General features: G+C 52.0%; 2 protein-coding genes across 3 annotated transcripts; both read left to right on the top strand.

Moving 5' to 3' along the window:
* The first annotated feature begins 1,110 nt into the window (after positions 1 to 1,110).
* ALAD (aminolevulinate dehydratase) lies at positions 1,111 to 15,634 on the top strand. Of its 2 annotated transcripts, XM_052644762.1 has the most exons (12): positions 1,111 to 1,271; positions 6,406 to 6,593; positions 7,618 to 7,668; positions 8,118 to 8,214; positions 8,664 to 8,799; positions 8,906 to 8,989; positions 9,092 to 9,180; positions 9,387 to 9,442; positions 9,530 to 9,617; positions 9,694 to 9,780; positions 10,197 to 10,326; positions 10,976 to 15,634. In XM_052644762.1, exons 2-12 carry the CDS (start codon positions 6,481 to 6,483, stop codon positions 11,032 to 11,034), a joined length of 990 nt encoding a protein of 329 aa, XP_052500722.1. In that variant the 5' UTR covers positions 1,111 to 1,271; positions 6,406 to 6,480; the 3' UTR covers positions 11,035 to 15,634. The 2 variants fall into 2 exon arrangements, with proteins under 2 accessions (XP_052500722.1, XP_052500723.1); XM_052644763.1 differs by lacking the exon at positions 10,197 to 10,326.
* A 3,743-nt stretch (positions 15,635 to 19,377) lies between these two features.
* Positions 19,378 to 22,111, top strand: HDHD3 (haloacid dehalogenase like hydrolase domain containing 3). The gene is made up of 2 exons (XM_052645318.1): positions 19,378 to 19,419; positions 20,939 to 22,111. Exon 2 carries the CDS (start codon positions 21,104 to 21,106, stop codon positions 21,857 to 21,859), a length of 756 nt encoding a protein of 251 aa, XP_052501278.1. The 5' UTR covers positions 19,378 to 19,419; positions 20,939 to 21,103; the 3' UTR covers positions 21,860 to 22,111.
* The last annotated feature ends 2,019 nt before the right edge of the window (positions 22,112 to 24,130 follow it).

The raw sequence follows: 24,130 nt of genomic DNA, 5'->3' as shown, positions 1-24,130 counted from the left end.
GTAAACATGTATTGAGAAATCCTAGTGGTAACATGGGCAAATTAATCTCTTGGCAATTGTTTTCCCAATCTATAAAATGAAGGTAATAACATAGTTGTCATCAAATGTAGATAAGTGAATGTAAAAGGTATGATACTGTCCCTGGACTCTTTAATGCACAAAAAACATTACTTTCTTTCCACCATTCCAACATTACTTTCTTCCTTATTTGAACACAGATCAGAACTCTAGTAGCTAGGAACTAAACAGTATCATATTCTCCCAGCTTTAAGCCTGTCTCTTAGACTTGGAATATAAAGAGGTATAAAAAGGTTTGGAGTACAGATTTTGATAAATAAAACCTGAGAATAAGTGTAATACAACCCACTGGCATCCTTCACAGATCAGAATCAACTGTTCAATAATCCCTGTCTCACTTTTACAAAGGTATTCCTTTGCTACGGTATTGATCTCGACCCTTATTTCCCTCATCTGATGCTACCAGTTCACCCAAGCCCCAGAAGACTCACCAGATCCCTCCTGCCCTTGAATATACTCTGCTGCACCTTGCCCACTCACCCTCAGACTTTTGGTCAAATCTCTCCTTGTACCCATGATAGATAGACAGGTCTGATGCTCCTATCAGACTTGAAGCCTTTCCAAAGTGCCCATGTCTTTCACATCACATCTTCCAAACGATGGCTCAGAGTAAGCCCTGAAAAATTACGCTGGAATAACTTTTCTCTGAAAACTTGGAGGGCAGCCTGCTGCTGAACTCAACAATTCTGAACTGCTCAGTCCGCAAAGTGGACTTAGTTATTGTGTTAGGCACGATGGTGTTGTTTTAATGTCCTAGACATCTAATTATTCTTTCAACAAGCAACCAGCGCCAAGTATGCGCTAGGCTGGGAAGAGAGGGGCTTTAAACAAAACCATCAAGCCGGTCCACAAGAAGCACAGAAGAGCACTGCCCCTGGCCCGCAAGTGGGCTCCCTGGGGCCTTTCCCTGCACATGCGCAAATCCCGGCGAAGGGAGGGGCGGGCCCGCCAGCCCTTCGGCAGACCCGATTGGCCAGGCCTGCTGATGTGTAGGAGGGGCCGCGGCCGGAGCGGACCAGCCCTCAGGCAAAATGCCCGTAGCGGGCGTGGCCTGCTCGCCTTCGCCGGGGGGCTGCGGTGATCCGGGGAGTGCTGCTTCAGAAAGAGCCGCCCCGCCCGCACGTGGCCTCCGGGAGACTAAAGCCCGCGACAGCGTTGGCGGGAGCGGTGTCTCGGACTCCTTAGGGAGGCAGGTGAGTAGGGTCTGGCCTCGGGGAAATGGCGGACTTGGAGGCGGGTGCTGTGGCACCAAAGTCTTGTGTCCCCAGACCCAGTTTGTGCTGTACGCCCCAAGCGCCGGCTGTGCAGCTGGGGACGGAGTCACCGTGCGACCCCTATTTGGGGCTCTTAGAGGTAGACTGTTCAGCTGCAGCGGGGTTTGGGGTTGAGGGTGGTCTCTGCGTGGTTATTGCCCTTAGAGACCCGGGCCTGGGCTCCGAGTCTCCTCTGGAGTCCTTTCCGTTGGAGACCACCGGGGCTCTCTCCTTCAGTTCAGAGCCGGAGGTGCCTCGCAGGATGCGGGAGGGCGGTGCAAACAATAACAGCCGCTCAGTGCTAGGATTGCTTGTACGTTGTCTGCACTGGCCCATTCCATCTTATAACAGCCCACTGAGGTCGGTTCAAGTTCTTATTTACCAGATGAGAAAACTGAGGTCTTACAGCTGAAAAGTGACAGAATCAGAATTTGAACCCACATCCACAGACTCCAAAACCCACACGCTTAACCGTCGTGCAGCCAGCTTCAGCCAGGTGCACAGTCACTGTCCTGCCTTTTCCCTCCCCATCCCATTCTTGCAGAGCTCTCCAGGAGCCCACCTCTGTTGCTTTGAAATCTGTACTTAAAGTTCCAGGGGTAATGGTGGACACTGAAGAATTCTTTGCTGGAGACCTGGCTTCCAGCCCCGTTGACCCTCTGTACAATCTTGGACCGGTGTCAGCCCAGATTACTATCATTTCAGTGATGTAATCAGCATGCTTTCAGGAACCCCCTTAACCAGTATGTTCTAGGAGTTTGGAACTGGCAGATTCTCCTTTTAGCTCCAAATATCTAAGCCCAGATGAGACTGGGCTCTTCAAAGTCAAGTCAAGGCCTGGGTCTCCTTCTCTTTAATCCCCATTCCAAGTCGTGGGGCAGGCCGGAATAGATATTCAGGAAATGCAGGTTGAATAAACAGGCAGCCAGTCAGATCCTTTTCAGAACTGCCTACCAACTAGGCCCTTCTGGGGCTTTGGATTTCTCAGCCCTGAGCACCTTTTACCTAGCTGGCTCTCCTGACTGTCTCCTGCCCTGCTAGTGGCAGAGCCAGCTTTCCGTGGCAGCAGCTTGCAACCCTTTGTGCTAAGACCGTAGCCTCTGGAATCCTCAGAGGAACACAACACGGGGGGCATCAGACCCAGCAGCTCTTCTCAGTTCCTCCTGGCGGTGGTTCTCTAGGGCCCAACTTAGGTTACTCTCGGGTGGGGGAGGTTACCTTCCAAGGAAGGAGACATTTTCACAATCAGTCTGAAATTTACTTAGGCCTCAGTGTCCCCTCTTCCATGAAGCCATCCATGCTTGATTCCCCAAGAGACAGGTCCCTCCCACAGCCTGTAGCCCACCCCTCTACTGAAGCATCAGTATGGTGATGGTTTCTCCTCTACCATGTAAACTGCTGGAAGGCAGGAACCCCCCACTTCAGATATCCTGGAAGACCCTGTGGCCCATCCAGGTTTGAGGGAATGTTCTCCCTTCTGGGTGCAGAGGGCACAGCTGTGAGGACCCTCCTGGAGGTCTAGTCAGCTCACTTCTGCTCCTCACGACAGTAAAAGTAGCAGCAGCTACGTGTTTACCGTGTGGCTCCTTGTTCCAGGCACGTACCTCTTCACTATCTCTGATCTTCTCTGCCGCTTTGTAAGTTAGATAGTATCGTTCCCATTTCATAGATTGTGAAATGAAGATTCCGCAGCCTTGCCCAGAGTCACACACAGACAAGACCCGGGACTGTTTGACCCTGAAACGTTGTTCTTTCTGCACTGCCTGCTACAGCCTGCCAGTTAAGCTAATGTGTTCTGAATCCCATAGTGACTTGCCCTTGTCTTTAGTGTGGTGTCACAGGATTTGAGCTGTGGCTTAGAGGCTCCCTTAATTTAGGAAAAGGGCCTCTCCCAAGTTTGTGATAAATCTTCCAGTCCTTGAGGGTCTTTTGGTAAAGCAAAACTTCCATCTGGATTTGGCTGTGACACTCAGGGGGTGGTGTTCTGCTGCACAAATGTTTGTTTATTAAGCTCATATGTAACAGGATGACTGTGTGTGGGGCAGGTAACAGGGCACTTGAGTGGAAGCCAGGTCAAGCTCAGAGCTGTACATGACTTGCCGTGGCTATCAAACAACTCCTGTTGCTTTCTGCACCCTGCTTCCACAGCAGAATGTGAGGGATTAAACAGGATTGGTGATTTCAACTCTTTTAATGTTTTCAGCACTAATACCCATTTCTCAAATCTTTCTCGGAAACCTAAAATTAAAAAAAAAAAAGCAGATAAAAGTGAAACTGCCCTAGTAAGGCCTGCCCCTTACCACTCTCACCCTCCTCCCTTGCCCCCCACCCTTAAAACCCCAGTCTCCTCTGGGTAAATTGGGACTGCACGGCCCTAGGCAGCCTGCCCTGTTGCTTCTGAAGGCATTTGTTCCTTCAGCAGCCTTCTAAAGTAGATACAGATTTGAGACCAGTGGAATGCAGTCTTGAATTCCAGAAGCCTGGGGCCAGCTGCCATAAAGGTTGTTGTTCTCTGGAAAGTAAGTTAGAACCTAGCTTCAAAATGTGATGTGAATGACGTTGAGCAAGTCACTTCACCTCTCTGAGCCTCCGTCTTCTTAGCACTAAAAATTAGGACAGTTTTCTGCAATTACATGAGATAATATATGTGTATAAAGTACCTAGTGCAGTGCTCAGCACATGACACACCCTCAGTATTTTTTCCTCTGATATCCTGCACCTCTCCAGCCTCAAGGCAGAGATAGTATAGGCAGAGAGACTTCTGCTGAATCAAGTGTTTATCAGTAGTATGGGGTATAGTAGGCTAAACCCTGTAGTCATTGTCTGCAACAAACTCACATTCTGGCTCAGTCACTAACTAGCTGTGTGGTCTTGAGCAAGAGACTTAACGTCTCTGAGCTGGGCTAATCCTTGGCAGACCTGAGAGCAAATCTTGCACAGAATCAGCGCTCAGGACTTTGTATCTTCTGAACGAACGCTCATATGGGGGTTGGGCCATCTTTGGGGAGGCCTGGCTTGCCCTGGGTCAGATGATGTGGCTGGCCCCAGGGGTGTGGCGGTGAAGTGGAACCTGTGTGGCTCCCGATAACCCCAACCCCGCCACCCCAACCCCGCCAAGGAGGAGGATCAGACAAAGCCGGCCCCTGAGCTAGCTGGGAGGAAGCCAAGGGGGCCTTGGGGAACTGCGGGGCAGAGGGAGGGGAAGGCATCATCAGTGTACTGAAGGACCCCCCTCCCACAACAGGCCTGGAGACTGTGCAGCTTTGGGTAAGTCCCTGCCCCTCTCTGGGCCTCTAGGTCCCATTCATACAAGGAGAGATTGGTAGCTCTTTGTTTTCCCCCCCAGCTGGCTGTTAGGCACTTCCAAAAGGAAGTGTCTAAAACAGAGCTCTCCACCTCCTCTCTCTGCAAGCTCGGCTCCCCACCGCCCTCTTCCTGTCTGTCACTGGCTCCGCTGTCCTCCAGGTCAAGCAAGCTAGAGCATCCGCCCCAAGAGACTGCCTCTTGGCCGCCTTAGGATGGTCCCTCCTTCCCGCCCCTTTAGCCCCACAGCCTCTGTCCTCCTCTACTCCTAGTTGGCTGGGCTCCACTAAGGCTGCAAGAATGATCTCCCTAAAGCCAGGCTCTGACCAAGCCCCTCCCCCACCCCCAGCTCAGAAATCTTCCCTGACCTCATCCTGGCCACCCCCCACCCACCCCTAGCTCCTCTCCTCCAAACACACATCCTCAATTGCCTCTTCAGTCCTCCCAGCCATCCACACCCCATCCTCCTGCCCCACCCTGGCCCCTTCCTTCCCTTCCAGAGGGAACGTTCTCCCATTTCCCTCTATAAAGCTGAACCCACTCATCCTGCAAAACCAACTTCGAGTCCTATCTTCTTCCAACAAGCTTCTGACCTCCTGACTCACATTGGGAAAGTCCTGGCTTGTTCGCAGTGGGCTCAGCCTCTCCAAGATGCACTCAGTCTGCCCAACCTCCCACTACAGCAGTGCCAGCTGGATGAGAAACCACGTGTGCGAGTGCCCACCGTGGCCTGGCACATAGTAGGTGCTCGAGAAGCACATCTTAATGCCGAAGCTTTCTTCTTACACCTCTTATTTGGCATTGAGCGCATGTTGTCATTGTACTTCATGCAATTAAATATTTACTGTGTGGCAGAGTGCTGTGGGGGAGGCAAAAATGAACTAAGTGTGGACCCTGCCCTGCAGAAGCTCTGCCTACTGGGACGAGATAAGATAGGTCCACAGAGGACTGTTATATAAGAGAGACTGATCTGGGCGAGAGGAGACGGCGCAGAGGGACAGGGAAGGAGGGACTGTCTCGTGGAGGGCCTGGTCGGATTTGGGGCTGGGGGAGTTGTGGAAAGAGGAGCACAGCCCCCTAGGGAAAGAAAATGAACCAGAAGGTGGCCAGGTGTGGCAGGTGCTTGGGGAGCAACATGAGGCTGTCTGGCTGGAAAGGACACCCGTGGCCACTCCCAGGGGTGTCTTGTCTGTCAGACACTGCCGTTTAATCCTGTTCACGTGTCCTTTTAATCCTGTTCACGTGTCCTTTTAATCCTGTGCACATGTGCCCACTTATCACATGTGTCCTACATGATAAGTCCATGGGTCAAGGGGTTAGCAGTGCTTTTCCCTAGAGGCAGAATTACAGGACATTTTTCTCTTTCTGCTTATCTGTACTTTTCTGAAATTCCTGCCATGCCCACGGATGTCATTCATGGAATAGGCAGAGCTGAAGTGGTGGCTAGATCAAGGATTCTCATAGTAATTCATGTCCAGTCCACCCCAGACTGATTTCTTTGATAAAGTACAATGAAAATAAATTATTAGAGACATGTTTTTTGTTTGTTTTTTTTTAAAAGAGAGACTGTGTAAAATACAAATCCAGATTTTATATCATTAGATTCAGATTGCTCTGGAAGTTTCTGAAGGCCTACTATCATGTGTCTGCTTATCTTGATGCAGACTGGCAGGAACTGATGAACCCCAGTAGCACTGGGTTAGAGCCTGGGGGAATGTGACCACCTCCTGGTACCAAGGACCATGTCTCATGTGCCTCCCATTGCCCCCAGAGCTGAGCACACAGCAGACCCCCTGGGAGACCTCCATTCCAACCAGCTGACTGTCCTGTGCCCCCCGTGCCCACCATGCATCCTCAGTCAGTTCTGCATAGCGGCTACTTCCACCCACTGCTCTGGAACTGGCAGACAGCTGCCACCAGCCTCAGCGCCTCCAACCTCATCTACCCCATCTTTGTCACGTGAGTCCCCCAATGAGCCAGGTCTCTGATCTACAGGGGGTGGGTTGGGGGGGTGTGTGTGTGAACAGAGCAGGTGTCTGTGTTGTAAGGGGTAAAGTGAACTGTCAGCTTGGAGCTCAAGGTATTGGAAGTGACCTATGGGTTTAGGACAACCATCTTTGAAAAAAAACAAACCTTGAAAAGAATACAGTCCTCCTTGTTGGAAAATAAAAATAACCCTTGCCTGTCACCCTGGGTTTGTGCCATAAGACAGAAGTTGAGATCTTCTGTAGGTTGTACATGTAAAAGGTGGCAGTCATCATCATTCATGATAGCACCTGACTCTTATTGAGGGCTTAGTGTACCCCAGGTACTACTGTGCTAAGCACCTATAGATATTACCTCATTCTACCCTGATAGTATTCAGATGAGAAGAATATGGATATGATCCCTTAGAATGTCATCTCCACAAGGGCAGGGGTTTTTGTGTTTTGTTCACCGTTGGATCACCAGCCCCAAGAACAGTACCTGACACATAATAAGTACTCAATAAATATTTGTTGAATGGGGAATTCCTTGGAGGTGCAACAGTTAGGACTCCATGCTTTCACTGCCAAGGGCCCAGGTTCATTACCTGGTTTGGAGAACTAAAAGCCCACAAGCTGCACAGTGCATTCCCTATGAATCCACCCAGGATACGGATCAAAGAGAATATCATGTGGTCAAGGTCACCCAGGCAGTAAGTGACTGGGCTAGCAACCAAGGACCTTCTGACTCAGAGTCCAGGTTCTTACCCACTTCATTCCTTCCTGTGAGTACTGTTCTAGCACAGTTGCTTGTTGTCACTGTTATTCTTGTTGTTCCTATTATTATTTCAGGCCCTGGGCTTGGCCAGGCAGGGGAACCAGACACTGGATCCCATCCTCCTCCCACCACCTCCGCCTCCATATCCCTTCCCAGGTTCCCAACCATCCCTTCCACTCACCCCCTCACCACTGGCCCTTCCCACAGCTACCAATCCATAGCCCATCCCCGGCTCTTGCAGGGATGTTCCTGATGACAAACAGCCCATCGCCAGCCTCCCAGGAGTGGCCAGGTAGGAACTGGGGTGGGGAGGGCAGGGTTATGATGGAGGGAGCGATTTCACAGGTGGAGGTGCCAGGAAGCTGATGCAGACCCAGGAGGGAGACGATCTGGAGAGGCTGACTTCCCATCAGAAGGGTTTTCTCGGGGGCAGGTTGTTCCACAACAAAAGAGGCAGTCTGGTGCCTATCACCAAAGGCATCACAGCAGAGGAGAGTTGAAGTTCAGATGAGAGCTCAGTAACAGAACCTTGAAGGAGTCTTCCAAGCTGAATCCCACAGCTCTGCCACATGGGACCTTGGTTCGCCCATCTGTCTGATGGGTGTGTTCCTGCCCCACCCTATACTGTGAAACTTGAGCCCTCCTGATGCCATCTGCAACTTGACTCTTAACAGAGGCACAGACCAGAGGGGTGGGGGGACCCTGGCCTGGGCCCTGCCTCACTTCAGCCTCGGCACACAGGTATGGTGTGAACCGGCTGGAAGAGATGCTGAAACCCCTGGTGGAGGAGGGCCTACGCTGTGTCCTGATCTTCGGTGTCCCCAGCAGAGTTCCCAAGGTGATGAGTTGGAGGAGGAGTCAGAAGAAAGGGTTGGGGGGGCGGGGTGCAAATAAGCTGAGGTTCCACAGTGACCACACCCTCGCTCCAGCCTGGTGCTGGTCCCAGGCTCTGCTGGTCCCGGCCTCTGCTACATGGGGCCTCAGCTTGCCCATCTGTCTGATGGGTGCGTTCATCTGTCTGATAGGTGGCCTGGGGCCACCAGTGAAGGAACACAGCCCCTGCCCTGGAAACAGCAGCCATGTGGCATCAGGAAGCTAAGCAGGGCTGCAACTCTGAATGGCAAGTCAGGTCTCCTGTACAAAGTGGGAATAGTCCTCCCCAGGCCTCTTGGTCCAGGGGCGATGGTGGTGATGAGGGAGTGGGCTGGCCTGCTCTGATAGCAGGCCACCATGCCTCCCTAAGACTTCGTGTACAGACACACTGCGTTGTCCTTCCCCTGCCGCTAGGATGAGCGGGGCTCCGCAGCCGACTCCGAGGACTCCCCGGCTATCGAGGCCATCCGTCTGTTGCGCAAGAATTTCCCCAGCCTCCTGGTGGCCTGCGACGTGTGCCTGTGCCCCTACACCTCCCACGGTCACTGTGGTGAGCTCTCGCCTCCCACCAGCCCCATGGCCACCTGCACTCCCGCTGTGCCGGGGATGCGTGGAGGCCCGAGCTGTTCCCCCAAACCCAGCTGTCTGTCCTGCAGGGCTTCTGAGTGAGAATGGGTCATTCCAAGCTGAGGAGAGCCGCCAGCGGCTGGCAGAGGTGGCTCTGGCCTATGCCAAGGCAGGTGAGTGAGCCTCCAGCAGGGATGAGCACCCCCAGGTCAGGGAGGCGGCAGGGTGGATAGAGGAGGATCCCAGAGTTCTGAAGGCCACCCTCTGCCCTTCAGGGTGCCAGGTGGTGGCCCCGTCGGACATGATGGACGGACGCGTGGAAGCCATCAAGGAAGCTCTGATGGCACATGGATTCGGCAACAGGGTAGGGGAGGGGTGTGGGGAGGTGAGAGAGCCTGGGCCAGACCTGCCCCTGTGTCTGCCCCTCACGTGGATGAAGCAAGGCCCAGAGCTCCAATGGGCCTAGGACACAGGCTCTTCTTTGGACCTGGGTCCTTCCTCTCCTTGTCACTTCACCCTGGGACACGTGGAAAGGGCTGGCTGAGCCGAGACCCTGTTGTCTCCCTGTAGGTATCAGTGATGAGCTATAGTGCCAAATTCGCTTCTTGTTTCTATGGACCTTTCCGGTGAGTAGGGATGGGTGAGGGTCTGCTGTTGAATCCCTGACCTGCTAGCCCAAAGCTGGAGCCCACCTTGGTGTCTCTGCTTCCCAGGGACGCAGCTCAGTCGAGCCCGGCTTTTGGAGATCGCCGCTGCTACCAGCTGCCACCCGGAGCACGAGGCCTGGCCCTCCGCGCGGTGGTGAGTGAGCCCCACCCAGCCTCACCCCCTGTCACCTCGCCTCCCAAGCACTGCCCCAACATACCTCATCTCTTAGGACCGGGATGTTCGGGAGGGAGCGGACTTGCTTATGGTGAAGCCAGGAACACCCTACCTGGACATCGTACGGGAGGTAAAGAACAAGGTGAGGACAAGGGTGTCGCCACCTAAGACTGAGTCCAGATCAGGTCAGTCCTGGCTCCGTACACCGTGTGACCTTGGGGAAGGCATTTTCTCTTTCTGGGCAACAAGGGCCAGAGTTGGGGCTGGGGAGATGAGAGTGTGTCCACAGATTCTGGGACCTTTGATCTAGGGAATCTCAGAGTTGGAAGCAATCTGCCCAGGAACTGGAACGCTCCCCCACCTCCCATATCCCATCCCTGCCAGGGAAACACTGTGGGCCTCTGTGCCAGGGCTCAGAGGAGCCTTTGAACAACTCAAGAGTGGGCCAGGCTGCCAGCAGCAATGACTCAGGTCTCGTGGCAGGGAGGAAGGGACAACAGAGGCACAACCACCCCCCTGCCACTTCAACCTGCCTGTCCCCCACTGCTTCCCCAACAGCACCCTGAGCTCCCCCTGGCTGTGTACCACGTTTCTGGAGAGTTCGCCATGCTGTGGCACGGGGCCCAGGCTGGGGCATTTGATCTCAAGGCTGCTGTACTAGAGGTCATGACTGCCTTCCGCAGAGCAGGTGAGCAGGCAGGAGTGGGGGGTTTTGACCTGGGCCACAGGGAACTGATAGGCAGCTTGACAAATAGGGAAATAAAGTTAGGGGACAGCCTGGAGTCACCTATCTGGAAATGCCAATGTCTGATCTAAACAGACAGGCTGGGGAAGGGACATGAAACTGCGGGGCAGAAGGTGAGCAATGAAGCACGCGGAGCCCTCAGTTACTTTTTGATTTTGAGACCTTGGGCAAGTCACTTCTCTAACTTCAGTGTCCTTATCTGTAGACTGGGGATAGGAGAGAGGGTGCGTGGTCATCGAGGGGATTAAATGAGATGCTGCGTGTAATTGGCATATGCATGTCATTTCAGAAATGAGAGCTAGTTTTGTTGGTTAGGCACATGGCGTGGTGGGGGAACTCACAGCTTGTCTATTTCCCCCACTGTGCAATTTTATACATTGGCACACTGAGGCCCAGAAAGAGAAAATGCCCTCCCCAAGGTCACACAGTGTATAGAGCTAGGACTGACCAGAACTGGACTCAGGTCCTAGGTGGTGACACCCTGGGGCTGTGCCTCTTCATAGCAGCCTTCTTCCCACCCCAGCCCTCACCTCCCAGAAGGTATTTCCTGAGCTGATGCCCTGCCCTGCTGCCTGCTTCTGTCCCCACACAGGTGCCGATGTCATCATCACCTACTATACGCCTCAGCTACTGCAGTGGCTGAAGGAGTGATGGAGAAAGTGTACCAGATTCAACGAGAACTTTTCTATTCCTGAGCCTTGCAGAAGTGAAAACCAAAGTAAACGATGCTTTTAGAACTGTGCACTCCTGCCCTCTTCCTGCTTATGTGCTGGCGGGTGCCTGGAAGCCCTGGGCGGTTTCTGCCAGCCTGCCAAATCATCCCACTTGCAGCTACGTCCTCACTGGCTCTCCCAGGCTTCCCAGCCCCTCCTCTGGGTCAGTCCTGAAGCTCACCTCTGCCAACTCCGCTCCTTCCTCTGGGGTCACTTCAGCTGGAAAGCCACCAGGACTCATGGCATCAGCTCAGTGGGGTCTGGGAGAAGGGCTTGGAACATTAAGGGAGAGAGGGAAGTTGATTCTTGGACCCTAAGAAGCTCTGGAAAGCTGGAGGCCTCTGGCAGCAGAGGTGGGCACACAGGCCTAGGTTGACACCCTGGGTTTAGAGTTGACATTTGCTGCAATTCCACTGTAAAGCGATCCCCACACAGGCCAGTGGTTGCCAGGCTGCCTGAGGTCTCCTGTTGTTCTCTGAGCCATAAACCCAGAGAAGAATTACTCATTAACAAGCAGAAAAGAATTAATTTGTTAACAAGCAGGAACACTGCCGAAGGATCAAAATTCAGAAGCAAAGAGAGAATTCCTGACTGTTGGCGATGGCACCACCAAAAAGACTCTTTATTGCAGAGATATTTCTTGAGAAGGTCTGCTTTGTGCCCACGCACAATACCGGGTCCTGGGGATATATAGCAGGACAGACTTCAGCTTGTCTCTGCGTGGAATCTACACAAGGGAACCAGGGTGACAGAAAGAAAGCCAACAAGAAAACAGACATAAGGCAGTTACAGATGGTAATAGTGCTTCCAGGGAAAGAAGGGGTCTGAGACAGAATAACAGATGAGGGGCCTCGCCTGAGAAGCCCTTCCTGAGATTGAGGGGCAAGGAAAGGCCTTTAACAAGAGGAGAGGGAAGCGGACGTCAGAAGCTGCGAGAAGGACGGCAGAGTGTACAGGTTCCTGCAATAGCAGGAACCCCATCGTGGGAACCAGATGAAGAAGAAGGTGCATGACAGCACCAGAGGTTGGAAAGGTAGATCCCACACTTCTAGGAAGCTTGGTTTCTATTTTGCATCTGATAGAAAGCCATCTAAAGGGTCTTAACCAGGCGTTAATGTGTTCCAATTTCCCCCATTCTGCTGCTATGAAAAAAAATGGAGGGGCGAGCCAGAACCAGCCTGGTTGGGAGGCTGCTGCAGACCCCAGGGAACCATGCCAGTGACCTGGACCAAGGTTGTGGCAGTGGAGAGCAAAGAAGCGGAATGTGCTCAGGATACTTTCTGAAGACCAAATAAGCAAGCTTTGCCAATGTTTTCCTGTTGGAGAATTGAGGCAAGGACCGAGATGCCTTCATGGGTTTCTGGCTTGAAAAACAGGTCTCTATTGGTTCTTCTAAGAGGATTCGATGTCATGTTCCGCGCCCCCAGGTGAAAGTTCAGGCCCAGCTAGCGAGGGGCCAGTTTGTAAGTCCACCCACCTGTCTGCAGAGTGACAGAGAATCCCAGCTCTAGAGCCAAAGCAAGACTATTTTGGATGTTAAAGCAGTATAATCTATTTTAAAATTTAGAAATACCTGAGTTAGAGGCAGCTCCCCTCTGACTCCTGGTGCTCTTCCACAGAGCTGTGGCCACCTCATCCTGTACTCAGCTTTTGGGATGTGAAGAATCACCTTGAGACCGAAAACATGAGCGATGAGCCACTGACGGGTCTGAGTTTGGACCATGCCAGAACCTTGCACCACCTTCGTTTCTGTGCTCCCTGGCCCTGAACTCGTTTCTGATTAGTGTGGAAGGGAACATTCTTCAAGGTCATCCCACACTCATCATTGCCAAGCTGAGAGGGGGCCCAGCTCTGTTCTAGGCACAAGGAGATGGGAGGCAGACATGCCCTTTAGGTACAAACCATTCTCAGGAAGCAAATAACTGTGTCCCGAGCCCCCAGGAGCTAACATTGAGCAGAGTGATGATGGGGCTCCCTGAGGAGAATCAGTGGGCAGACCTGTTACCACTGAGGTAGTGACAGGCGCTGGAAGGCCACCAGGTATGACCTGGTATGAAGGATCCGAAAACATCTCCCTGAGGTCTGACATTTAGACCTAGACCTAGAAAGCAAGTAGCCAAGCTGACACATGTTTAGGGACGATCATTCCCAGCCGAAGGGATCCCGGGGCCAAAGTGAGCTGGACGGCTGGGGTTGCTGGAACACACAAAAGGTTTTTAATGTTTTTTTTTTTAATCTTTTTTATTTTCTAAATTATGAAAATATGATAACACGTTTACAGGAGACTTGGAAAATACAGTACAAAGTTAAGATTTTTAGTTGGAATTTGAGTTTATAGAAGCATCTTGACAGCACTGTGGCAAAGCACAAGTAAGTGTGGCCTAGACTGAGTGTGACCGTCGGGGTGGAGAAGAGAAGATTTAGGACTTAGGTGAGAGGTCAAGGGCAAACTTGGCTTGAGCTCCTGGGTGGCTGATAGGCAGGCCATTGACTGAGGTGAGAGCTTGGAAAGGGAATCCTTAAATTTAGCGTGGGTTTGCAGTGAAGAAGCTCTGTCTGTCAGTTATTATATGACTCTCAAGGCCGCTCAACCAGTTTGTGGCAGAACTGGGTCTAGAACCCCAGTCACCAAAAACAGCAGAGCTGGGATTTGAAATCACACAGCCCAACTCGAAGGCCATACCTACTCGGCTGTACCACCTCCCAATAAACAGTAACAAAATTATAGCTCTAACACTGATGCTCTTGGTAGCTCTAGTAACGGGGCACATCCAGGGGCTGAGCTGCCTTCAGGCATATGGTCTATGTGAGGGGCGCCCTCTGGAGTCAGGACTTAGCACCTGAGGTACCATAATTTTATCCTTGGGCAGAGAACTCGGCTCTCACAAGCAGCGAGGCTTATTATTCTCAGATTTCCAGGTATCTGGTGAGCATTAAGGGCCTCTCTCAACACAATATGATTTTCTTATTTCCCTCTCAGGACCTGCCAGCTTGGATGGTAGCTTGTCCCTTAATGCGGCATCCCACAGACCACCACAGATAACCAACACATTGCCTCATCCTCACTTTTCATTTCACTAAGGTCCCTCAAACTACCTCAGTGGGCATACGGTTGAGGTCCCCACAAACAACAAGCATTTAAACCAGACATTTTACAACCGACTTCCCAACTAGGGAAAGGGGAGTCCTGACCTTGCCCTGTGTGGACTCTGCCAATTCCACACATTAGGGCCTGTCACTTGCAGCGCCCCATATTCTGCCTTGTTCTGGGCACTCTTGGTGGCAAGTGACAGATACAGTCTCTCCTGGAAGCCTGTATCCCTTCCTATCGTCATCTGTGTTTGCCTCAGCTTGCCTTTATTCTAATATGGGTTTTTGCCACTTGACAGCAGCAAGGTCCTTGTCTGTGAAAGTCGCTCAGTCATGTCTGACTCTGCGATGCCATGGACTGTAGCCTGCCAGGCTCCTCTGTCCATGAAGTCTCCAGGCAAGTATACTGGAGTGGATTGCCGTGCCCTTCTCCAGGGGATCTTCCTGATCCAGGGATCAAACCTGGGTCTCCTGCACTGCAGGCAGATTCTTTACCATCTGAGCCACCAGGGAAGATGGTCCTTAATCCTTTCTATCCCAGTATTCACATAGCAGATCTCTGGAGGTCTCTGATTGGTCCTGCTCAGGTCACACGACCAGCCTCAGTTTAGTCCCTGTGAACAATGGCATGGGAGATGTGGCAAGGAGATGTAAGGCTGGTAGGATCTCAGCTTTTGCACCTGTGGTTGTCCCCTTTGCCTGGAGTGCTTTTTACCTAAACTCTTAACAGCGTTCTCCTTTTTCATTGTTAAGATCTTGGTTTAAATGTCACGGCCTCAGAAAAATCTGCTCTGACATCAGATTTAAAGTCATTCCCCAGTTACTCTGTATTAGTCAGGATTCATGTTCAGTAATTATAACAAAAGCCAAAATAATGATAGCTTAAGATGGAAATGTGTTTCTGAGTAGTCTGGGCTACATGATCAGCTATATGGTGTGGGGGGTCATGACTCCTGCCTTGTTCTGTCATCAACGCATCTTGGCTTCCATCTCATGATCACAGTTGGCGGATCCAGTTCCAACCATCAGGCCCTCTTTCAGTCAGCAGAAAGAGGAGACGAGCAAGTAGAGGGCATGCTACTTCTTCACAAGGGCACAACCTGAAAGTTGCACACATCATTTGCCCTTGTCTGAACTCAGTCCCATGGCTACACCTAGTTGTGTAAGAAAGGCCGGAAAAGAGTCTGGTGGGGCAGCCCTGTGCTCAGCTAAAACTTAGAGATTCAATTACTAAGGAAGATGGAGAGATGGATATAGGGGCAAATGGCCATCCCCCCACATGGAGTTTTTGTAATGACAGACACAATGGCCAGAATATCAAAGAAGTCCTTAGAGACCATCAGGTTAAACACTCTAATTCGATAGATGAGAGACAGACTCAGAGAGGGGACTTGTCCAAATTCACACAAGCCAGTGTTAGACCAAGGCTGGATCCATATCTCCTAACTTCAAGCCCAGTGCTCAAAACTAGAGGGACTGCAAGGTGTAGAGGTGAGAGATTGCTTAGGACTATCTTTTATGCATTGCCTTAGCTTCAAGTACATTTTTGTCTTCATGTATTATGTCTAACGAGAATATATTCATGTGTTATTCATGTAAGTGAAAACTTGGCCAATATACATGAAAAAGTATTATCTTCACTACTTAACAGAGAAAATCAAAACCATAATGAGATACCACCATATATCCATCAAAATGCCAAAAATTTAAAAAAAACATAGACTGCCAATTTTTGAGAATGTGGAGCAAGTTGAACTCTCCAGCATGATTGGTACAACCATTTCAGAAAACTGGCCCCATCTACTGAAACGACATACACATACCTATGGCCTAGTGATTCTTCATCTAGGGATTTACCCAACAGAAATATGTATGCATGTGACCAAAACATGTGTTCAAGGATATCCATAGAGGGCACTACCATGGTGGTCCACTGGCCAAGACTCTGCACTCCCAACACAGGGAGGCCAAGTTTGATCGCTGGTCAGGGAGCTATATCCTACATGCCACAACTAAAGATCACCCATGCCACAGCAAAGAGCTTGAGTGCCACAACGAAGACCTGGCACAGCCAAATAATGGAATGTCCGTACAGAGTCTCTCCTGGCAGTCCAGCGATAAGACTCCAGGCTCCCATTACAGGGGTCCCGGATTCAGTCCTTGGTTGGGGAACTAGATCCCATATGCTGCTGCATGGTGCGACCCAAAAAAAAAATTGTTTTAAAAAAAACAGCCAGTATTGTGACATGCCAGGTGTCTCCAGGAGCAATCACTAGGCCAGAATCCACACAGGGGAGATGAAAGAATGAAACCGTCTAGGAATTCCTGTCATCTGCCTTAGGAAGGAAACTGTATCTATGACATGGACCTATCTTTGAACTGGCTAATTTAAAAAAAATTTTATTTCAAAATAGCAGGACTTATCATTGGCTTTCCTGTTGATTCTCAAGGCTCCCTTCTCTGCTGAAAAACTTACCGAGTCAAGCTCTCCCTTGGCGGCCAAGGTCTGTGACTCTGAACTTTGTATTTCCTCCCAGGCCTGAGACCAGTGAGGGTGAGGCAGTTCTGAATAAAATCAACAGAGCTGCCTTGGGATACAGAGGAATGTTTTGTTTTTATAAAACAAAAAAGAAGTGGAGGGAGGAAAGGAATAGAATCATGCATGTTTGTGTGCTCCTAGAACATGGGCTGTTAGCATGAAAACCCAAACTGCAGCAATCCCTGGGAAGTGGCTGGACAATGGAGAGGCCATTGCTCTGGCTCAGCTGTACTTATCCTTAATCTTTGCTTGGTTGCCCTTCAGATCTTTGCTCCCCCCCTAACTGGTTCATCCAAAGAAGGCCCTGTCACTGTTCATGAAACCGCTGTTTTCTACCTCTATAGCTCTTACCACCTGTGAAATCTTGTTTATTTACTTGATTTTTTTCTGCCTGCCCCTGTTCCTTGAAGGCAAAAACCTTGTCTTGTTTCTCAGTGTATATATCCTCAGTGAAGAACACGGTGTCAGACAGAGCAGATAAGGTCAGCACAAAGTTAGTGCCCTCAATAAGCAGTTAGTGAGTGAATGGGCTGTTGGGCTGTTGCTTTGTATTTTTAAAGATTTTTGAGATAAACATGACTACTTTTGAAGTAGGAGATAGATGGGCTCCTGGGCCAAACAGCTGATGTTCGTCAAGTGGAATGACACTGAAATTTTATCCTCAGCCAGATGGGAACAACGCCTGATTCCCTTCGTCCACCGAAATGGAAGAAATGAACCAGCATTGGGAATTTGTTAAACAGAAATGGAAAAGTGGGGTTTTTTACTGCTAACAAGCAAGGGAAATGAAGGAATGAGTAAACAGCTATAAAACCCCCAAGAACAGGCCTGGAACAGGCCTGGAAGAGTCCAGCAATCCTAGTTTTACTCTAGCTGTTTCTAGTGCACGCAACTAGACTTCCTTCACAAATTTAATTCCTTAATCACTCTCTGACTGTGAATTCTATCCTGCACCTGGCATTCTTTTCCCCTACACACCCTTTTAACTCCTTTGGCATTTTTTCATTTCAAAAAGGTTACCAGCAAATAACCTCTCTGACGACCGGACTCAATGTTATGGCCATTTTAAAACTTTGCATAAAAGAGAATGCAAGATTGTCACTGCCTTGAATCGTATCACATACCCCTGAGTAAAGCCTAGACTATAAGACCTCTCCCTTTTCCCCAGGGAAGGGCAAACATTATCCGAGGCATTAGCCTGCTGCATGCTCTCTGCCATGCAAAGAAATAAAGCTATGCTTTCTCTTTCCTCCAAAACTGTATTTCTATCAGGCATCCCTGCAGTGCACAGACACCTAAGATTTTGACTTCTCTTTTCATCAAAAGAAAAAAAAGGTTTCTACAGAGGACTCTACCCTCAGCAAATTGTCTTGGGTTAAGACAAGTTTTCAACAGAAAGCAATTCTCTCCGAGTACCGATTGGGGACTGAGACCAGAGAGGGTCAGCACCTTGCCCAAGTTTACCCAGCACTCACCAAGCCAGACCAGGACAGAAATCCCCTCCTCCCAATCAGCCTGGGCACCTGGGGGAAGGGGGGCTCCGAAACCACGGCTGGCGGAGAAGGAACTTCGGTGGGGGCGCGGAATGAGCGGGGAAAGCAGAGAGGAACCACGAGGCCGACTGGGCGAGGATGGGGAGGCCAGGCGCACGCAGGGAGCAGGGAGGGCCTAAAGCGAGCAAGCTGATTGGTGCGGTGCGGGATCTGGAACCGAGAGGCTGTGGGGTTTTACGAAGGGACAGAGAAGGTCATGGAAGGGAAGAGGAGGGCAGCGAACGATGGTGAGGGCTGGTGACTAGAGCGCCGGATACAGTGCGGTGAAGGTGCCGCCGGAGCGAGCGGAGAAGAAGCAGAGGGGAAGCGGCGTGGGCGGGGAGAGGTGGAGGGACGTGGCGGGGAGAGGCGGAGGGGCGGAGGGGCGGGGAGAAGTGGAGGAGGCGGGGCGGAGAGGCGTAAGAAGAGGAGGAGGCAGGGCGGTGACAGGTAGGAGGCGGAGAGAAGTGGAGGAGGCGGGGCGGAGAGGCGGTGGAGGCGGAGAATGTGGGGCGAAGAGAGGCGGGAGGGCGGGGCGGTGGGGCGAGGGCGGAGGGCCGGAAGAAGCGGAGGAGGCGGGGCGGAGAGGCGTAAGAAGAGGAGGAGGCAGGGCGGTGACAGGTAGGAGGCGGAGAGAAGTGGAGGAGGCGGGGCGGAGAGGCGGTGGAGGCGGAGAATGTGGGGCGAAGAGAGGCGGGAGGGCGGGGCGGTGAGGCGAGGGCGGAGGGCCGGAAGAAGCGGAGGAGGCGGGGCGGAGACAGGCAGGGTGCGAGTAGAGGTGGAGGAGGCCGGGCGGAGACAGGCGGCGGAGGCGGCGGAGGCGGGGAGGCGGGGTGAGGCAAAGCGAGGAGAAGGAAGCGGAGGCGGCGGGGCGGGGCGGAGGCGGAGGCGGCGGGGCGGGGCGGGGCGGAGGCGGCGGGGCGGGGCGGGGGCGGAGGCGGCGGGGCGGGGCGGGGGCGGAGGGGGCGGGGCGGGGGCGGAGGGGGCGGAGCGGGGGCGGAGGGGGCGGAGCGGAGGGCGCGGGGCGGGGAGAGACGGAGCGCCAGGAGGAGGGCTAGGATTCGTGAGAAAAGGGGCGCCGCTGAGCGTCTGCGGCTTCTACCTTCTCCCTAGCGGCCGTGGGGCTGCAGCTTCCTTCCTGACCTACTTCCCCGTGAGGCAGGTAGGTCGTGGGCCCGGGGGCTGGCGCCACAGGTCCCGCTGCATACCTCAGGCGTAGATAGGTCAGGTTAGGGCAGGCTACCTGGAATTTGCCGCCATCGAGTCCTGGAAATGGGGAGGGAGGTGAGCAATTTAAGCCGGCAGCCAGAAGCCCCAACTCCGGCTTCCAGAAATGGAAAATGCTGTGCCAGTGGTTCACTGCCTGACTCTGGACGAGTTCTCGATCCTCTCTGGGCCTTCATCTACCCACCTGCCACGTGGGAATATCTTTGGAAGGGTCTCCCTAAAGTTCCAGACTGACTGAAATTTTGTTGCCAAACTTCCTTTAAGGGTTGTCCCCAGATTCACCAGCCTGGTCTGTCCCTCAGCAACGACTTAGCTGCACTTTGAACTCTGGCCCCTTAGGTTTCTACTGAACAGGTTGGGTGTCTGGAATCGGCTCTAGGGCAAGAATCTGCCTCCAGCCTATAGATTTTAGGCTGAGAAATTTGTTTTCTGTGCACTGAGTCAGGAACCTGTCACTGACTCTCCACCCAGGCGGGTGTTATATCTGGGGCTCAGGGAGGTTTTAAGACAGGTAGGACCAGGCTGCTCTGTCCTGTCTTTTACGCTGAGCTGTAGAGGTTCACCAAAATCAGATTCTTGAATACTCCAAGTACGTCTGAGCAGTGGAAGGAAGTACTGACTGAGGATCTGGAGGTTTGGGTTCTAGTCCTGGCAGTGCTGCTGACTGGCTGTGACCTTAGGCAAATATCTATCCCTCTCTGGCTCAGTCTTCCCCCTTGACTAAGGGGTTGATCAGATGGTTTGCTAAGACTCTACTGTTTTTCACATTCCCAACAATAGTAATAGCAGTCGAAATAATTGTTTCCTTATCTTGACCTACAAGGCCCTGAGCTTCCCCGGAGGCTCTGATGGTAAAGAATCTGCCTGCAATGCAGGAGACCTGGGTTTGATCCCTGGGTTGGGAAGATCCCCTGGAGGAGGTCATGGCAACCCACTCCCTTATTCTTGCCTGGAGAATCCCCATGGACAGAGGAGCCTAGCAGGCTACAGTCCATGGTGTCTCAAAGAGTTGGACACAACTGAGCGACTATGAACACACAGCACGTCTGCTGATTCGGCCTTCTCAAATTGTCACTGAAACTACACTTGCTTAGGAAGTTCCCCGCCAACAAAGTCTAAATCAGGTTTCTGGACTGATATCCTCATGGTACCTGCTGCCTTCCTTCTTTGTCTGATAGCTGTATCCCCTGTTCTTTATTGCCTGTGACTGTCACGAGGGCTACAAGTCTGTCCCTCTCCTAGCATATAGCACATAATAGGTGAAAGGAACGGAGAAATCTTATTTGGTGCAGCAGTCATGTGAGGTTGAGTCACTCTGCTCTCCTTACACATGAGGAGACAGAGCCTCAGAGACACTCTGGGTCTCACAGTGAGTTGGCAGCATCAGAATTTGAACCCAGTCTGTCTCTAACTCCAAAGCCTGAACTTCCACTTCACTTGCTCTCTCATTCCAGAATTTTCTGCTGTGAAGCCATTACCTAAGTGCCAGCAGATCTAACCCACGAAGCCCAGAAAGAGAAGACCATCAGGTTGGGTGAGGGTGGTCTTGTCCAGCTCAACCTCCTGGGACCTGAGGAAGGGGCCAACCTAGGTTGGACTGGCCCCCCTCCTGCAGACCCATGGCGCACCGGCTACAGTTACGACTGCTGACGTGGGACGTGAAGGACACGCTGCTCAGGCTCCGCCACCCCGTGGGAGTGGAATATGCCACTAAGGCCCGGGCCCACGGGCTGGAGGTGGAAGCCACAGCCCTGGGACAGGCCTTCAGGCAGGCGTACAAGGCTCAGAGCCAGAGATTCCCCAACTATGGCCTGTGCCACGGCCTCACCTCCCGCCAGTGGTGGCTGGATTTGGTCCAGCAGACCTTCTACCAGGCTGGTGTTCGGGATGCCCAGGCTGTGGCCCCCATCGCTGAGCAGCTGTATAAGGACTTCAGCAGTCCTAGCACCTGGCAGGTGTTGGAGGGGGCTGAGGCCACCCTTAGGGGGTGCCGAAAACGAGGCCTGAGGCTGGCAGTGGTCTCCAACTTTGACCGACGACTAGAGGACATCCTGAAAGGTGTTGGCCTGCGGGAACACTTTGACTTTGTGCTGACCTCTGAGGCTGCCGGCTGGCCCAAGCCCGACCCCCGTATTTTCCATGAGGCCTTGCACCTTGCTCAGGTGGAACCGGCGGTGGCAGCCCATATTGGGGACAGTTACCAATGTGATTACAAGGGAGCACGGGCTGTAGGCATGCACAGCTTCCTGGTGGCTGGCCCTGAGCCTTTGGACCCTGCGGTCAAGGATTCTGTACCCCAGGAACACTTTCTCCCCTCACTGTCCCTTCTCCTGCCTGCCCTTGACCACCTGGCGGGCTCCCCCGCAAGGCTTTGAGTCTCGTGAGGGAAGTGGCCGGGGTCAACAGACACTGGAGACAGGGAACCCTTTTCTTCCCAAGATCTGGCCTTTGCCCCTCCCCCTGCAGCCTCTATAACACGTTCTGACTGTAAAGCCTTGAGTGCGCCTTTCAGCCCTGCCCCACCAACCAGCTCCTGGTCTCTGATTCATTCATCAAACCCGTGTCCCTTTTCCACTGCAAGTCCCCCTCACCTCCAACAAGATTCATGAGGGCCCAACTAGCTTCAAAACCAGCACTTTCAAACTTTCTTTTAGCAGCAGGGCCTTTTGTCATGGGAGTACTTAGGTGGAACCCCAACATGCAAAACAGGAAAAGTGAGAGATTGCTAGGGTTGAAGCAGAGGTCCTGGGGACCTTCTTCCATTCATGAAGTCTCCATGACTCTCCCCCTGGGAAGCCTGGAGATCAGAGGAGCTTAGTTAGGTAACCAGGACACTAAGCTGAGCTGTAAGGACACTGCCCTCTAGGACTGCATAGTCTGAAGAGGAAACTTACTTAAAAATTTTTTTAACTATGCCTTGTGGCTTGTGGGATCTTACTTATTTCCTTGACTAGGGATCGAACCCTGGGTCTTCAGAGAATTCCCTGAAGCAAGTTTTAGACAAGGAACACACTAATTGCAGCTGATGTAGGCCTGCAGTGTGTTAAATACTCTGCAGGGCCTTATGTATGTATACATAACTCTAGTGGGCCTTGCAAGTGTGACTTCCACCTTATAGATGAGGAAGTGGATTTGTGGGTTAGGTAGCCTGCCTGAGTCACAGCTAGTACCTGCAGGAGCTGGGGTTCTCTTTAGGCAAGTCTGACTCCAGAGCCCATTGGCCTGACTTCTAGTAGAAAGTGATCTGTGTCACATGAGACATGATGCCATGGAGATCCAGGGAGAATAGAGAAGATGTCCTAAGGATGGCAGTGTTGAAGAGCACCCCGGTCACAGGGGTAGTGTGGGAGTGGGAAAGCACTGGGAACAGACTGGAGCTCAACTGGCAGGAGTGCAGGGAAGCGGGGGAGGGGGAATCATTGGTGAAATTCCATGTCTCTTTCTGTCTTTCCCCCTTCACGCTCCTCTCTACTTGGTGTTTACTGGACACCTGTGCCCTGTCCAGTGCCAAGTCCAGGGGTATACAGGTAAAAGGCACAGACAGGCACATACACAGTATATGTCCTTGTGCCAATAGCTGGGGAGGGCTCTGGAGTGGACCCTGAACTGGGAGTGGCCCACAGATGGGCAGACAGGTAAGAGGGGCACTCTTAGCAGCAGGCCCATGAACTGTGGACCCACAGCTGCTGTGGGAAGGTAGATTGGTAGCTGGGGGAGGGGAGAATAGCATGAAGACCTTTAGGTGCCGCATAGAAGAAATGGCTTTGACCTAGGTTTTAAGCAGAGTCTGTGCTCAAGCAGACAGGAAGCTCTTCTTAGACTTGGCCAAACTCTTGTGGATCTGTCTTCTTTGGGCTTAGTGCCAAGGCCAGGTGACTAAACATTAATTTCCAGTTGTCAAGCAGTGAGGACTCAAAGGTCATGAGCAGTGGTTTCAGAGTTGCAAGGTCCTCAGAAGTCATGTCAACTGAAAAGGTTGATTTGACCCACCCAGTGTTTAGTAAATTATTGAATGAACTTCAGAGTGGGGAAGGCCCTGTCCTCCATCTTTGAGCCCAAGAGCCTTACAGGTAAGTTGTAGGTAAGACTGCCTTGGGATGGTGTTCCCAGGTGAAACAAAATGGGAGGACCACTGTTCTCAGTGACCTCCTCAGAGGATAGGAAGGGACTTGACCATGGTCTCAGCAATGCAGGGCCCAGAACCCTGTCCCCAGGCCCTTTCAGCTGTGTGTGCTGAGCTGTTTCCTGCTTGTATCTGGGAATGTGGATAGAGGGTGAAGACATTCATTTCCCAGCAAACACAACACAAGATATGAGCTGGCACCTGGGGGATTTGCCCAATTACCAACAAAGAACACAGAAGAAATTTTTCAGTGTTTTAAAGTCTTTAATAATGTACATGTTCTCTAAGGCTGGCCCTCTTATTCCCTTGGCTCCTTCTGGTTTGAAGGCCTCACCCTGGTCTCACTGTATTAGAGAAGGCATTAGGTGATGGCATGTACAGCTGCAGTTGGGAAAGAAGTTCATCCCTGTGACCACAGGTGGGCACTGGCTGGAGCTCTGCCTAGTTTGGCAGTGCTTCCGATGGGTGTGTTGCAGGCAGGCTACCTGGGGACAGGATCCCCCGAGTCTCCTGAGAACCTGGG

Source organism: Budorcas taxicolor, chromosome 8 (genome assembly GCF_023091745.1).
Source record: "Budorcas taxicolor isolate Tak-1 chromosome 8, Takin1.1, whole genome shotgun sequence".
Taxonomy (NCBI): domain Eukaryota; kingdom Metazoa; phylum Chordata; class Mammalia; order Artiodactyla; family Bovidae; genus Budorcas; species Budorcas taxicolor.
The sequence above is the reverse complement of the archived record's forward strand: the minus strand, read 5'-3'. Positions and strand labels throughout refer to the sequence as shown.

Coding starts and splice junctions, on each gene's coding strand:
- ALAD (XM_052644762.1), top strand. CDS start 6,481: ATGCATCCTCAGTCAGTTCTGCATAGCGGCTACTTCCACCCACTGCTC. Junction 8,800..8,905: donor CACCTCCCACGGTCACTGTG/GTGAGCTCTCGC, acceptor TCTGTCCTGCAG/GGCTTCTGAGTGAGAATGGG. Junction 9,443..9,529: donor TGTTTCTATGGACCTTTCCG/GTGAGTAGGGAT, acceptor TCTGCTTCCCAG/GGACGCAGCTCAGTCGAGCC.
- HDHD3 (XM_052645318.1), top strand. CDS start 21,104: ATGGCGCACCGGCTACAGTTACGACTGCTGACGTGGGACGTGAAGGAC.